Source organism: Cyprinus carpio, chromosome A22, assembly GCF_018340385.1.
Source record: "Cyprinus carpio isolate SPL01 chromosome A22, ASM1834038v1, whole genome shotgun sequence".
NCBI lineage: Eukaryota > Metazoa > Chordata > Actinopteri > Cypriniformes > Cyprinidae > Cyprinus > Cyprinus carpio.
Window position 1 is genome coordinate 17,010,988 of NC_056593.1, and position 17,779 is coordinate 17,028,766.

General features: G+C 36.8%; 1 protein-coding gene across 1 annotated transcript in view; it reads left to right on the forward strand.

Moving 5' to 3' along the window:
- The window catches only part of LOC109057488 (dedicator of cytokinesis protein 3-like), a 125,686-nt gene that overhangs the window by 38,014 nt on the left and 69,893 nt on the right, over positions 1-17,779 (forward strand). The window contains 1 exon segment of the mRNA XM_042712478.1: positions 14,537-14,685. Coding sequence (XP_042568412.1) covers positions 14,537-14,685 — 149 coding nt within the window.

Below are 17,779 nucleotides of genomic sequence, written 5' to 3' on the forward strand. Positions count from 1 at the left end.
ACTATCATGTATATTAGTGTGAAAAACACCTGAGAAGACAAAGGCCCACATAATGAGCTCCATAATGAGCCTTTCAGGCAGGTGTGTGACAGAGGGAAGAGTTACAAGAAAGAATGTGAGGACAAAATAAATTTATATATTTTTATGTTTGTAGTTTATTTAGAATATATTTAATTATCCCACAAAATAATTTGAGATTCACTTGCAAGTGCAGTTAAACAGTTTATTAGGAACAATCAAAGCTGACTTTCAAAGCTGAATTTTTAGAATCATTACTCCAGTCACATGATCCTTCCGAAATCCTTCTAATATTCGGATTTTCCGATAAAGATAAAATAAATAGACTTGAATTAAATGTATTATTATTATTATTATTATTATTATTATTATTATTATTATTATTAATGTTGAAAAGAGCTGAGAATATTTTTTTTAAGGTTTTTTTGATAACTTGAAAGAACAGCCGGACTGGATGCTGAAAATTTAGCTTTGATCAAAGGAATAAATTAAATTGTAAAATATATTCAAATAGAAAGCAGTTATTTTAAATAGTAAAAATATTTAACAATATTACTGCTTTAGCAAACTGGTATTGACTGGTATTGTGTAATGCTGAAATATATAAATGAACATCACATAACTAGCATTTCCAAAGTGTATATTGTTAATCTGCTCTCAAATAAACTATATGATAAACTGCATTACTAACATTATTGTGATGGTCACTGATACTAGTAGTACAGTAGAACATTTAGATGATGTAAATGAAACTTATAATGTTTCACTTGATTATACATTTAGTCAGGAATTATAGTTTGGAAAAAGTCTAACTAGTAAAAATGTTTACACGTTATGTGAAACCTAATACAAGTATATAAATATAAAAAAAAAGACTTACTCATGTTTATGATCTCTTCTGGATAAAGTGCTTCATTCTTTTTTCTGAGGAAATACAAAACTCAAATCCTGAGGTAATCCTCAGCGCATCTTCTTGGGGTGAATTATGTCTTATTACTCTCAGCGCGAAGCAAACAGTAAAATAAAAAAAAAAAAAAATTGAACAGTCTCGCTGCTTTGTTTTCTGTACGGGTGTTTACAAGCCGTGAGCTTCAAGTGGAACATTAAAATATCAATACCGCGTTCAGCGCGTGGGCATGGTCGCATTAGATATAATGAAGGGTGACATGAAAGATGGACATCGCGTTGTTTTCACATGGATTACTTTATCACAGAATATTTGTTTTTGGTAGCACTTGCTTAGTTTAAAAGTAGACATATCAAGCTTTCTATAGATATCTCTCTCATTTCTACAGAGAGAAACAAGGCTGCAGACAGTGCAGCTTGTTTGTTTTCTTTATTTTACAAATGCACAAAGTTTTGTTGTTATTATGTGTGGACACAAATAAAAGCAGACCCTTTACAGATTCGATTGATGTATTGCTCTTATCTGTACGATCAAAACTGAAAGTGTAATTTAAGTTATTTTCGGGGTTATCAGGAGAAGATGCCTCACAACGCGTATACACGGGAATCTACTCCAGAGGGTAAAAAATAAATAAACAATACTAAAAAATAAAACTGATTAATTTAGGAATTAAACTACTGAATGTGTTTGAGCAAATCATTGAATTATTCACTCAACTGATTTGTTTAAAACCTCTGAAATGAAAATAATTGCTCTCTTTATGATTGAATTGTTGAATCATTCATTCAACAGATTAACTTGAAAACAGATACATTTAGGAACTCCTGCGTGTTGCTCAAAAACATGCAATGGATTATCCTTATGTGGCTTTGTTTAGACACTCTTTCATTAACTAATCAAAAACAGAAAAATAACTGGGAATATTGTGTCTAAAATTAAATATGTATTGTATACAATCTAAGTATTAATATAATACATTCATATTGTGATTATTTTAAATCATTATATAATAGATAATATATTATGCATGTTTATAATGTATAAATTATACAATATTTTATATTATAATGAATATTAAATGCATTTCTTTTTTTATTGAACTGTTGTATAAAAGCAATATCATGCAATCATGCTGTTGGTCAGAATATCAGTATGTGTATAAATTACTGACAGTCTCGTGCTAATGAACAAATCGCAACCATATTGATATTTAAATGAACAGCTCTTCCTTATGTCATATTACACTAAAACAACTTCTTCCAAATGCAAATGTTTACGTCAAATGGACGTTTTAGTGATGCATGTGTATAGAAATCCCCAACATTGTATCAGGTACAGTCCAAAGATAGGTGAAGGTGTGTGATTGCGGGACGTGAGGTGTGTAATACAGTATTAGCTTAGTTTCTCTGGGTTCCGCACTGCTCTGAGACATGGGATGATGATTCACTCTGAGTGACTCATTCAGCTGGAACATTCCGGTGAATTCTGGCATAAAGGAGCAGTGTGCCCAACAGGTTTACAACACACAAATCTAGGATCGACTATGCTTTATATTTAGAGTCCCAGTGACAAAAGATAGGATAGAGGAGGGTGTTTTTTTGCTTTATTTTTGACTGTCATGTCCCAATCCATTACTGAAGATAAGCAAGCCGTGTGATTCGTTCAAAGATTACGGTTATTCCTCATAGAAGATTCCTGTATTGCATTCCAATGCCGTCAACTCCTACCCACAAACCCCTGGATTATCTAGCCCATTTGTGTAGTGAAATTGCAGATATTGCTTTCTTAGTGATCTCAATATATCCAGTCAGAGAAGAACATTCCAGTTTAAAAGTTTTGTGAATGTTTCCTGCTGTAAACTTGGTTAACAGACACACAGATATGGACAAGCAAGATCAAGAGCTATTTGTCTTCTGCTCTAAACCATTTTTTCTACTTATCAAAGGGAAGCTCTCTCACAGTCTGCTTATAATGCATTGCGGCTCATTCCACCCCCAACTGGAACATATTTTTGCAGCTGTTTCAGTCCAACCTTTACATATTTTGAAACACAATGTTCTCAGTTGAAATGTTCAGTGGTCTCAGTACCAATGTTTTGCTCCTCTAAAGAAATTGGCTTAAAATGTGTAATTTGTGCACCTCTGCTGGCACTAAACTGAATTGCAATTTCCTTGTTTTAGTCACCTGACTGATTCAACCAATGGTGTGTGTTTAGGGCGGGACTACCTGTTTGTTCAGCCTGTGGCTGATGGGGAGAGTACTATAGAAATGACACACTTCACAGTATTTCTAATTAAATTAAAAATAGGTCACATTTAACTCCAAAACCAAGAGGAAGAATTAAGATTTTCTTCTTAATCAAGATTATATTTTGGTTAAAGTAAATGAAGTTTCATTCATGACAGTCTTATGAAAAACACTGATGTTGGAACTTACAAAAAAACTAAATAGTCATAGGAATTTTTGTAGTAAAATATGCTTAATTGTTCTGAAATGTAATGTAAACAATGCAAAAAAAAAAAAAAAAAAAAAAAAATGGTATCGTTCTAAAATTGGCCTAATTTTCTTTATGCAAAAAGTAATTTCTTATTTTTTTCTGTGTCTTTTCCTGTCCAATTTTTAAGTGAAGTGTGACCCACTCTTTGCCTGTGTGGGATTCACTCTTCTTTTTTCTTTTTATTTGAATTACTGTCTTGTCAAATACAATTGAAAACACATGCATAAATAACACATTTTAGAGCTCAACTCGTCCAAGTTGCCCAACAGGACCTACAACAACAAAAGTTTTTGTGTGGCAAGTGTAATTTCACATCCACAATATGGATGCATTTGAGCATCAGTGCTGCAGACCGACTGGTCCGCCATAACAATATGGCCGCACAGATGCCTCGCTCAGCTAGTGTGGCTTCTTATGGATCTCTTGCTGTTTTCAAGGACTCACACAATTTGTAATGCCCATCCATGAGTGAGATATCAGCCTTGCAATCTGACAAAGCCTTTCTAGAAACCATGTTTGAACAATCTGATAGCTGCACCTGGACAGAATAGCCTGAGATTGTAGGCTTGGATTTGATTCATCGCTTAGAGCAGCAATGTGTCTAATCACTGTAATTGTAGGTAGCACACCGTAGTTTTCTCCGAACATTGTTAGCTTACCAAGATCCCACGTTGGACACTCATCTCAGTGGAATCAGAAAAAGAAGAAAAGAAAAAAAACAATCAAGCCAACACATTAGTGGTGTTGGCTAAGGAAAGTGCTTAGAGATGTTTGAACATGAATATTCGAATCATACGGTCTGTTGGGGTTTGCTGTTACTTTTCTAAGTGATTTTTAGCATAATTATATTGCTTGCTAAGATACCCTTTTTCAGTATTGTCAGGGTTGGATATACAGGTGCATCTCAATAAATTAGAATGTGGTGGAAAAGTTCATTTATTTTAGTAATTCAACTCAAATTGTGAAACTCGTGTATTAAATTCAGTGCACACAGACTGAAGTAGTTTAAGTCTTACGTTCTTTTAATTGTGATGATTTTGGCTCACATTTAACAAAACCCCACCAATTCACCAATCTCAACAAATTAGAATATGGTGACATGCCAATCAGCTAATCAACTCAAAACACCTGGAAAGTTTTCCTGAGCCTTCAAAATCGTCTCTCAGTTTGGTTTACTATGCTACACAATCATGGGGAAGACTGCTGATCTGACAGTTGTCCAGAAGACAATCATTGACACCCTTCACAAGGAGGGTAAGCCACAAACATTCATTGCCAAAGAAGCTGGCTGTTCTCAGAGTGCTGTATCCAAGCATGTTAACAGAAAGTTGAGTGGAAGGTAAAAGTGTGGAAGAAAAAGATGCACAACCAACCGAGAGAACCACAGCCTTATAGGATTGTCAAGCAAAATCGATTCAAAAATTTGAGTGAACTTCACAAGGAATGGACTGAGGCTGGGGTCAAGACATCAAGAGCCACCACACACAGACGTGTCAATGAATATGACTACAGTTGTCATATTCGTCTTGTTAAGCCACTCCTGAACCACAGACCTGGGCTAAGGAGAAGAAGAACTGGACTGTTGACCAGTGGTCCAAAGTCCTCTTTTCAGATGAGAGCAAGTTTTGTATTTCATTTGGAAGGGTGGAGAAGCTCATAGCCCAAGTTGCTTGAAATCCAATGTTAAGTTCCCACAGTCTGTGATGATTTGGGGTGCAATGTCATCTGCTGGTGTTGGTCCCTTGTGTTTTTTGAAAACCAAAGTCACTGCACCCATTTACCAAGAAATTTTACCAAGCACTTCATGCTTCTTTCTGCTGACCAGCTTTCTGAGGATGCTGATTTCATTTTCCAGCAGGATTTGGCACCTGCCCACACTACCAAAAGCACCAAAAGTTGGTTAAATGACCATGGTGTTGGTGTGCTTGACTGGCCAGCAAACTCACCAGACCTGAACCCCATAGAGAATCTTGTCAAGAGGAAAATGATAAACAAGAGACCAAAAAATGCAGATGAGCTGAAGGCCACTGTCAAAGAAACCTGGGCTTCCATACCACCTCAGCAGTGCCACAAACTGATCACCTCCATGCCACACCGAATTGAGGCAGTAATTAAAACAAAAGGAGCCCCTGCCAAGTATTGAGTACATGTACAGTAAATGAACCTACTTTCCAGAAGGCCAACAATTCACTAAAAATTTTTTTTTTTATTGGTCTTATAAAGTATTCTAATTTGCTGAGATAGTGAATTGGAGGGTTTTTGTTAAATGTGAGACAAAATCATCACAATTAAAAGAACCAAAGACTTAAACTACTTCAGTCTGTGTGCATTGTTGTGACCAACTTTTCCACAACATTCTAATTTGAGACGCACCTGTACATGTTGCTTAGAGTTGGACTTTGTTGTCATTTAATGCTAACTAAAAGTTAAACTTTAAAAAGACAAATAATTTAATAAGATTTAAATGTAATATTCAATATATATAAAGTGTACAATTAAAAATGGATTATTTTACCCAGTATAACCGTGCTGTATATTTGTGTGCTTGGTAGACCTGACAGAACACTATTTTATTATTATTTATATACTATTTAGTTATATTAATATTTTGATATAGCTTTTAGTCAATATTAGTCTTAATATTATCAGTTTTCATTTTTGTCTTAATCATTTTTCATTTACTTTTGTCATGTTTATTAGAAACTTATTGTAAAGTGTTACCACAATTTTTAATAGTTTAAGGTTTAGTTAACAATAGACCTTAACAAGGGTAATGCCATATTTCATTTTTGACAGAATCAAAATTTAGGCTAAGAGACTGAGGTACAGTGTGGTTTGTACTGTTGTTTAACAACATTGTGAAACTGATGAAACTTTCTGAAAAAAAAAAAAAAACACAAACCACAAGACGAAAATAAAACCGGTATTAAACAGTTTAGAAAGTTGTGAAAAGTACATGACCAAGAACATTAATGCAGTGCGTGCCATCATAAAGACTGTAAGTCTGTTCCTCACAGCAACATTTTCATCCATATTAAATTCAATATGGCATCTAACCTGACTATGCATCTGCTTTAGACAGTAAGCAACCACCTAACAACACCCTGAAATGTTTTATAAGGACTAGTACCGTTCTAGTCTTTGGATATTAGAATAACATTGATGTTTTAGCATGATGTTGAAAGTGATTCAGTGTGAAGGCTAGTGCTCATCGCTGTCAGCTGAAGACACCGTGTTTTGGAGGCACGGCTCTGGAAAGCAAACTGGCAGCGCTTTCCTCCAATGGCAAGAATCCCTGGCATGCCTCTGCGTTTCTTCGGAGATGGCGAGGGAGGGAGCGCATGTGCGTGTGGGCTGCCGGCAGCTTCACACAGCGCTAGTTAGATAACTCCAATACAGTGAGGGAAAGAAAAGCAAGACTTCAGGAAGAGGGAAAGCAATCACATGCCGTGTCCAAAATAGATTTGCGATAAATTAGAGTTCCGCTAGAGAGAGAAAGAGAGTTACATGTATACCGTGCACCGCTCGAGAAAGCGTCCGCTCCTGGTTGACGTGGGTGGCAACGTGTGTCTGAATGTGCATTTGATAGAGAATGAGAGAGGGAGAGACCAGTTGCAGAGGAACAGGGATCGAGGTATTTGACAGCCTATGATTTTTGCACGTTTAGAGCGGCTGCATAGAAGCAGTTGGGGAAGAGACGTGTCAGACTATCACAGTAAGTAGCGGCGTTTCTTTCTTAACCGTGATTTGAGACCATGTATTGTGTTGATGCAGTTTACAAGGCATGCTGGTCTTGTTTGACAGAGTAGATATCGTGTTCGTAGTTGGGTCAGTTATGGACAGGCCCTCAAGTAGGACCAGGGTTACGACCTTAGAGTGGACTAACTTCATTGCGTAATGTTCTATGAAGGTTGCTGTGGTAACGTCGTGACATGCGATGAAGTGTTTGCCTGTTGTTGCATGTTGTGATATCTTTATTTTCTTTTTCATTAAGTTTAATTGCACTTTTATACAAAAAATAGAGCATTTTGCAACATAAATGCTTGGAATTCGCTAATATTTATGCATTTTATCGCTTGTTTTTTTATGGATTAAAACAAGTTCATCTACAAATGACAATTCTTTCATTTACTCACCCTCATGTTGTTCTGAACTCATTTTAATCAAGTTTAATTGCACTTTTGTACGAAAAATAGAGCATTTCGCAACATGAATTCTTAGTGTTCGATAATATTTACGTCTTTTTCACTTTTTTTATTTTCTTAATTTTTTTTTATTTTATTTTTTTTTTTATTTTTTTTTTTATTTATATTTTTTAAATTTTTCGTCCAGTTTGACTGCGCTTTTGTACGAAATAAAAAATAGAACATTTTGCAGCATGAATGCCTCGTTTTCGCTAATATTCGTCTGTTTCGCTTGTTGCTTCTTTTTTTTGCTCTTGAAAAGACTAGTTCACCCACAAATGACAGTTTTTTTCATAATTTACTCACCCTCATGTCATTCCAAACTCATTTTTCATCAAGATTATTTACACTTTTATAAGAAAAATAGAGCATTTCACAACATAAATGCCCAGTATTTGCTAATATTCACATCTTTTTTGGTGGGTTTTTTATTTTAGCTGTTGAAGTTAATTTTTCATCCACAAATGACAATTTTGTCATCGTTTACTCATCCTCATGCCATTTCAAACCTTTTAGTTTTCGCTTTCGATTATTGAAGAATATCCTAGCTGTTCTTTTTCATATATAATTGAAGTAAATGTGAACTGGGGCTGTCAATGTTTAAAATTCATACAAAAATGTAGTCTTATTAAAAAAAACAAATGCCTTTGGTTTCAGTTCCCAGACTGAGGTTTGTGGTCCCCTAGGGGTAAGTGAGGGAACTGCAGGGGTCCGTAGGTTGATGGAAAGCTAATAATTAGCTTTCCATCAACCCCAAATGTGAACACATTTGCAGCATGAATTTGGTTTGACTATCTCTTTAAGAGCTGTTTACCTTTATTAATTTAGCCGAAGCTTTTATCCAGAGTGACTTGTGGTTGCACAAGTTAGCAGCTTCTTATAATCATGTTTCCAAGATACTGTTAAGCAGAAGATAGAGTATCACTTTAAAGTGTTTATGGCAATTGAAGGTGGAAAGATGACTCACCTTCTTCAGATTCCTGGACTGGATCTTTAGACTCATTGGGACATCGGATTCACAGCTCATTCATTTCATTTCAATGAACATGTTGAACTCAATAATTGAACTCAATTCAATTATTCTTTGTTCCCAGAAGTCCCTGCTTGACATTGTATGCTTCATTTTGTTAGAGAAATGCAATTTATTGTCTCTATTTATTATAGATTATGTCAAATACTGTTGTACATTATGGCTGAACATTATTGTTGATGGCATTAATTATTAATCAGAATTGGTTTCATTAAAAAATAATTGGTTCAAAAGAATCAATTCAAAAGAATGAAATATTGTTTGAGCTTAACTGAACTTTCTGACAATCTCGCTTGGATGTTTGCTGCAAATTTATTGTAATTTTAAGCTGAATTAGCTGAATTTAAAATCATCTAGATCACATGAGGTTTGTTGTAGGTCTCTGAACTGTTTTTTTGTGAAATTGCCACAATACTGTCTGACCTTCCCGGTCTGTCATTTCCCCTGTCACTTGTTGACCCAGAACAAAGACACGCAAACACACACTGACTGACTGACAGTCCTGCTTGGCAGCATGGAACTGTGAGTAAAGTGAGATTGCGTGCCCCGAGCAAAGGTTATGTTGGGCCATGGGAGGTTCGATGCTAGCTTGTTAGCCAGTTAGCGCACACGCAGACACTAAGTCACACACTCTTTCATATCCACTCAACTAACTAGTGTCAGCTACCTATTACCTGCATAACATACTCACACATATGGTCTTTTTAAGTTATTTTGGAACATTTTATGCTAGTTGACTTTGCTAATGTGATGCTGGTCCACTAATAATCATCTCAAACTCCCGAAGCTTTCCAGGCAGGACAGTACCCTGAAGTTTTAAAGTTAAAAATAATGAAACAGCTATGATGTGTGCTGTTTAAAAATGTTTCAAACCTTCAACCCTGAAGTTAATGGTGCATTCCAGCCACAAATGTGGCAGTTTTCACATAAGTTGTTCTTTAAATGAAGCATTCAGACAAGCTAAACTTATTTTTTTCTCACAAAACTCACATTTCAAGTGAGTTGGTTCATTAATCACACAATAGTCCCATTAGTTTGCATTCATTTTGTCATTTGGGCTTCCACTGAACTGCCCACATTGTAAAGTATATATGCAAATCTCTCTTTACGCCTGCTAGCATTTCCTTAGCTAATAGTTTAAGTTTTCTTTAATTTTTAATTCATTTACCATCTGTTTTCTTCCCTGTAACAAAACCTGAATGTCAAATGTGTGGTTAGAAAAGAGACCCAGTGTATAGGGAGAGATGAGTCGGCTAGTGCAGGTGAGCATTAGCATTAGCACCCGAAGGAGCAGTGGTGACTGTACAGAACGTGGGCGAAACAGTGTGAATCACACTCTATCACTGGCTGAAGTGTCTCAAATAAAAGACACAGGAAGCTAATAAATGGATTTTTCATGCTTTATAATTCATGTTTTGTGTATTATGTCCTGTAATATGTTTCCTGTTAGAGAAATGTGTTAAATTAGAATTTCTGTGTTTGTTTTTAGCCCTAGCTTCATTAATACTTTCTATAAAATGGCAGTTAGTCCACTGCATACATTATTTATTTGTGCATACATTTTTTGTTGTGTATGCTGCTGCTAAGTGCTAATTCTGTGCTAACTCTTAGTATCTGGCAAAGATTCAGAGCCAGTAACCTGATAAACGTCAATCCTGTGATCAGTTCTTCCTCAGAAGCATCCATTGTATCCACCCGGTGTCTTACTAAAATCCAGTCACAGAACGAGAGATAAAGAAGATAGTTTTGTGCTCTCAAGAGAGCTAATGGTTATAATGGGTCATTTAACCAGCTAAACAAGCAGGGTTTTAATGAGAAACGCTTTGATGCTATTTGAGGCACCATCCTCAGCGGAGGCTGATGTTTAGAAGTCATTGAAGGTACGCTGATCTCTATGACTTCAGTAGGAGGTGAGAGCCATACAGTATATTCAGTGTTGCGCTGGGCTAGTTTCTTGTTGAATATATGTGTGTTTATGCAGAATATAGTCCTGCCAATGTGCTGTTCCCAACTGCGTTGCACCTGCCATTCCTCTTTTGAAGGATTCCAGCATTAGAAATGAGTAGCTAAAGTTTATTTTTTAACAAGCTGCTTGATCATGTACTAGAGTGAAACATTTATTTAATATGGTTTCCTGCTACAATTCTACCAAATACGGACCTAAGGGAAGATATGGATGAATTGGCTGAGAGTTGGACATGGTGAAATGTGATTCTGACACCTTGTACTGTAGCTCAATTCGATCTCTGTATTTAAAGCATGTGAGTCATGCAGTTGTGGAGAGTGTGAAAAATACATGTTCTTCACACAGCTCAGTGCAACACATGCTGTAGCTCCTCTTCCCACACACTCAAACACTGAGTGTTCTTCAGCTGTATTCCCTAAACCAGAGACCACAAATGGTGCTTTGCATGTGAGTCTCCATCTAAGCTATGCAGCTAAATCATCCCTTACAAGTAATAGTACTGGTTGCCATATTTATATGCCATGTCATTTACATGATACTCCAGTGTACTCCAATAAATACCATGAAGAAATCCAAAAGCCTAAAACCTGTAAACCCCTCTGTAAACCCCTGACATTGCCATTGTTATTATTGACAAACCTACCAGCCACCATTTACCATGGTACCATGTCCAAAAAAACATGGTAAGGTACACACAAGAGAAATTTTGATGTGCAACAATGCACAATATATGTTATGGAAGTCTGGAAAAAGCCATATCGTTTTGAAAACAAGTTGAAATACAGTGAATAAAGTACAGCTGTTCCAACTTTCTGAAATTCTCATTGGTCAGTGAATGGCTTGTTCAGAGAGCAATTGAAATTGAAATTGATTCGCACCTTCTACATTAAATTAAATAGATTCACAGAGTTCTGGTAGGGTAAACTTTAGTTTGTTGTTGTCAAACACTTTATTTGTTCAGAACGTTTGTCCTAACTTTGGCACTTGTTGGTTTTAACATCAGTTACATTATTTGTGGATAGCTTCTAGAGGTTCCCTGCTAAAATACTCAGCAGTCATGAGGTTTCTTTTCCAAACAAAAGGCTCTGTTGATGTTTGAAGTCTCTGTTCTGAATACCCTACGGAAATATCAATTTCAATCGTTAAAGTACTCGTTAATCGACTAGGGACCCTGTAAGTGGTAGAGGATCCTGATGGATTGTGAACTAGATGCAATCCATCTTTCAGTTACCACAGAGGAGGCAAGGTTCTTGCCGTTGGGGTGTGGGGGAGGCTGTCAATCCAAACTTTTCTTTCAGTTAAAGCTTAAGGATTCGTACAGGTCTCTCAACAGCCAACTTAAAACAATCATAATCACATTATACTGTAGAGGCTGATAAATCTGTGTGTCATTGGTGTAAAGGAATTGCCATGTTCGTGGATGGTAAGAGAGCAAGAGCACTGAAGGGAAGATGACCCCACACTGTGTACTAAAATCTACTTGTGCCAGGATCCAGAAATATCTCACATGGAAGCCATGAAAAAAAAGCTAAGCAGAAACATCATGTCTAAACTAGATATCTTCATTTATGAAATCCTTGGCAGAGGTCCAGAGAAGGTACACATATTTACATTTTTAATTAATTTGTTCCACAGATCCAGGCAAATGGAATTGCCTAAAAATATCTCATTAATCAAATTGAGTCTTATCTTCGAAATACAGTCAGGGGTCTGATAAAGTGTTAGCTTGTACCGAGTCAATGGGCAGCAGAATTTTACCGAAGTGAACTGCGTAACAGTCTAGGGTTATCAGAATATAATGAGAACAGCAGAATACAAGCATCTATATAAATTCAACTTGACACACTTGACAGTAATTGTCTTGAAATTTATTGTTGAAGGCTGTGAGTTTGTTACAAAAGTGATGTTTTGATAGCTGTAGCTAAATTTAGAGATGCAGTGTCTTAAATAGAGTCTCCAACTTTCAACCCTAAAATTCCCCCAGAAGACACTAGTTTACTTTGCAAGCAGACTAGTCGATTGTCGGGTGACTAGATGACTAGATGCCAAACTATCAAGACTACCTTGGTCAACTAACTTCACCACAAAGACTATGTAGGTCCATCAGCTATACCAGCTACAAACAGGCATAAACCAGCTTGGACTAGACTAATGTAGAAATCCATACTTGTTTAGTTACCTTGGGATGCTAGTGCAATGGTTTCCTGAACAAGCTGCTTAATACTGGTTTGAGGCTGGTCTAGCTGGTGGACCAGCATAGTCATTTTGTTGAAGATGGCTGACCTTGGTTGGAAAACCAACACTCCAGCATCCCATGCAAGTTACACATGTATGGATTACTATGATATTCCAGCCTGGTTTATGCTGCTTAGTGCTTGTTTGGTGCTGGTTTAGCTGTTGGACCAATTTAGTCTTTTTGATGAAGCTGGCTGATCAGGGTAGTCTTGCATTTTGGGCTTGTTAAGTGACATAAACCAGCTTGGACCTGCATGGAAATTCATACTGGTCTTTAACTGAAGATTTGGTCTCAGTTTCCACCAGAATCGTTTTGCTCTGCTCATCCCACCAAGAAGTGGACTTTTGGTGCGATCTGCAGCTGGTCATTGAGATTCTTCTCCAAGAAATTCACCATTGAGACTAACAGGAAATGATTCACACTGTTCTGCTTGTGATTGCATGAGGGAGGAGTAATTATTGATGCCACCATGAGTAGGGGGAAGCTATCAGTTTCCATTGCCAGAAGCAGTCAGGAAAAAAAAGGCTACATCCAATTCAAAAGTTCAAGCGGGTACAATGGAATTTGATGGATGTGGCTTTTACATAAGCGTCCAAATCCCGTCTGATTTCACTATTAACAGACTGTGGAATGACATAGTGACAGATACTTCATGCTGCATATGTGGGTATCCCGGGGAACATTCTTGTATAAACTCCACATAAATCTTCTTTGTATTCAAGAGCATGTCAAACTCAAGTTCTGAGATGTTTCGGTGATGGAAGGCACTGGAGACCACGCGTACAGCCAGCACAGCGTGTCGGTGTGACAAACGCACAGATCTGTCTGCTGCATGTCTGAAGAGTCGTTATCATCCATCATACACAAACTTGGAGGGGAAGCCTTGCGGTTTGGGACATGTGCTTAGATGATGCTCAGTGATTGCTCCATTTCTTTGACTGTCTGTGGCTTTGATTATCTACATTACTGTAATTCCAACATCATGTGAAGGCAGCATAACGTGACAGTGATTTTGTAGAAGCAAAGCGACCAGAAGTCATTTATTTCACTGACACATAAAACAAAGTTGAGCAGGGTTGAGAAAATTATTTGCAGGTATGAATGCTGTTAGTGTGACTGTCACTTCAAGGCTCATTTACACTGCACTGACAAATGAAGAGCAACTGCAACAGACATTTGTTGGGTTTATTTCAACCAGTGTGTTAACCCTATTGGTGTCTGTTACCATTGGTCAGCACTAGTTTTGCCAATTAAAGATGTCACGTTTATTGGATCGTGGCACTTCTGAGAAGTAACATACTGTAATCTGGTGATTGTTGGACATGGAAATGTTATTTTGGACATGTTACCATGGAAATACCGTGGAATACTTTGGAGTACCTTGAAGTACCATAAAAATGCCATGGTAGATGTGTGTTGGTAATGCTTGCAGTCTTTGAGGAACTAGTCAATTTCAAGTACTAAGACATTCTGTAGCACAGTGTTTTTTATTTTTATTTTTTAATCTAAACCTCTGTAAGTGTGTATTGCAGTCTGCACTGGATGTACTTGCAGAATAATAATTTACACTATAGTGTGTGTGTGTGTGTGACATACTGTACTGTACGACTACTGTACTTGCCTGGTTAAATTTGCGTCTAGTTGGTCGTGAGTGGATGGATGAAATCAATCTTTGCCTTTCATTTTTTTTCTCTACAGAAGCATAAAGTCGACCTCTTTTACAAGCTCCGTCACGTGATGAACGAGTTGATTGATCTGAGACGACAACTGCTTTCAGGCCACCTTACCCAAGATCAAGTCCGTGAAGTCAAACGCCACATCACTGTACGACTGGACTGGGGCAATGAGTGAGTTACTCTCTTTTACCTCTCAGAAAATGCCGGAAAAGAATTCAAATGAAAAACTTGTCTTAATTGTAGGGAAGAACCAGCAAAGCTGATGTTAGTAATGTTAGCCATTATTTTAACTTCCACCATTGGTTTAAGTCTTGTGGAAGAACCAGCAAAGATGCCTTAAAGGTGTCCTTACCAACGTTAGCCATTATGCTAACTTCCACTATAGTACGAAATCTTGTGGACGAACCAGCAAAGATGTTCTTACAAATGTTAGCCATTATGCTAACTTAGGTCTAAATTTTGTGGATAAACCAGCTGATATGCATAGATGCAAACTCCTCACCTTCCGGTGAAAATTCACCTATTTGAGATCAAAATACGTCACCTACGAGATTTGTGTAGATCTGATGAGAAAATGTTTTTATTCTTTGTTTTTTATTACAGTCTTTTTACAGTTCCAGTATAACCAACTCAATTCTGTACCTGCTTGAAGTCACCTGCTTTCAAACTCTCCTGTGTGTTTTTGTGTGCGCACTCTAGTTTCGAATTACAAAACCAAAAGTTTCTATTTACAACGCATTTTGCAGCGTTGAGTATTGTAGCCAATTACAGGCATCTCTGTTGAAAGCAATGGCCAATCAGAGGGGTTTACTGTAGGTTGGTCAGAATCCACTCTGATCTAATTTTTTTTTTGCAAGTTTGCGTAGTTCTACCTACACACTCACAGATCTTCCAATTATAGCGAGACAAAAAGAAAGCTTACACAATGTAAATAAGATATTCATTATTTAGTTAGTTATTGATTATATCAGGAGTTTCCGCGTGATTAAGCTCGGTCAGTTACGCTATAAGGGAAGCGCCCTTTGCTCGGTTTTTACTTCATTCATTTTGAAGAAAAGTGTAAGCTTGTCTTTGTCATCTTTTTTACCCGTGATGAGTTTGCATCCCTGAAGATGCCTTTAAGGAAAGGATAACAGTGTTAGCAATCATGTTGTTAGCAATGTTAACCATCATGCTAACTTCAGCCATGGGTCTAAATCATGTGGAAGAACCAGAAAGGATGTCTTTAAGGCATGCACTTTTACATAGACAAAATATGTCAGTTTAGCTTTTAAAATATGTCCTATTAAACCATTCTATGTTTTGGATTGTCATACACTTGTTCCACCTTCCAAATAACTTTCAATGCTTCACTCAATCGAGGAGTGTTTAAATAAGATCTTGTGCTTCATGGAGATCTGCCAGCGATTTTAATATCTTAGAGGCCAAAGCCTCCTGATCGTAGAGTCAAAGAGCTGAAACGCTAGAGATGGATCACTGCGGCTTTCTCATCACCCTAAATAGACTTGGCCCAGCTCAGTGAAGGAAATGAGGAGAACAAGAACATATGTCATTCACTGCCTGGTTAGTGTGAATTACGTTGAGATTTCAAATGCAAACTTTAAGGTTAAATAAATCAACACACCACAAGGATGAGTTTTTTTTAGTTTGTTTGTTTGTTTATTATTGAGAGTAAATTGATTTTTCACTGCAGTGAAAGACGGTTGTGTTCGTACTTCAGACACCGCCCCCAATTTTAACCTACACAGTTGTGCAATTCTTTCAGCTTTCAGCTTTTGAGTTTTGAGAGTCAGTAATTACAATTCTTGCATCATTATTTCATCTTTTTTAAAGATTTTCAAAAGTGTTTTGTCCAGTATACATTTGCTGAGACTGCAAATTGAAGTTGAATGATATTTACTATACTGTAATGAATGAATGCGATGAATGATATTTACTATGCTGTAAATCATTGACTGTATTTTTAAGTAAAAGATGATGCAGCAATTATATAAAACATAAAAGCAGACCAGACCACCAAAATGAAAGTCATGGGGTTGACCTCTTATAGCGAAGAATGAAAGGCCAAAACAGTCATTTAGAGGTCAGATGAACCAAGTACTGCAGTGTATCAGCATTTGTGTCAGGCACACGTTGACCACTCATCCCTCTTCTTCAAGGTCACCTGAAGATTCACTTCTGCAGTTAGGCACTTTGTGGTTCTGGGCTTTCAGCAGTACATCACTGCCAGGTCTTCAGATCAGCAAACTAAGAGATAATTGAGTAAATGGGATAAAATGGATTTGAGATGGGAGCACTTACCGATATGTTCTATAAATACATGAAGGATGAGTTGAAGAGCATCTCGAGTGTTTTTCAAACAATTTAATAATGTTTTCATTATGCCTTTCTCAGGTTATCAATTTTCTCTTAAAGTGATCTTGTATTTTCTTTGTCACTGTTACTAACATATACATTATAGTATATAATAAACTATTAAATGCAATCTGGGAAAATCCGTCGGATGTCGCGCTGGGACGTTTTCAGGAAATCGAAAAATAGGTAGAATGTAAATTTTTTGTCCAAATTAGGTTTTCATTAAATAATTATTCTATAACATCCTTTCTATCACCTCTGTAAATATCTAGGCAAAATTCACTTGTTAAGTGCAGAAAAATAGGGTTTTTTTTTGCAGCAAGCAGAAAAGACTGTCTTTCTCTTAAGGACGCACTTCGGAGGTGCTTTCTCTTAACACCACAAAAACAGTTAACCTATCAAAATAAGCCACGTAACATACAGTATATAATAAAGGTGTATCGATGCACATTTCCCGCCAGTCCTGTGTAAACTACGGCACGCAAAGTTTCTTTATTTATTTATTTAATATCGTGAGACAGCAGAGCGAGGGGGGATCAAAAGTTCAGAGACTATGCCCATGATAAACCATGAAAAACTGTCCTCTTCAGGGTAACGTTAGTCTGTTTGTATAATGATGCAGTATTGTGTTCCTGATAGACAGCTCTTGTTAAACTCGTGAAGTGAAACCCGTCTCACTTTAAACCCGTTTTTCTCAAAATTACATTCCTGAAAATCATAGCTATCAGCAAACATCAGATAGCCATAACTTTTGTAATGATCAAGCTATGGACAAAATAAAACCGTTTTGGATCGGGCTTGAACCCAGCTTTCATATGTATCAAAACTTAAAATAGGTAAAATTTCATCACGTGTTGGGTTTTCCTAGATTGCATCACATATGTTGTTTATGGCTGCAAGAGAGATAATG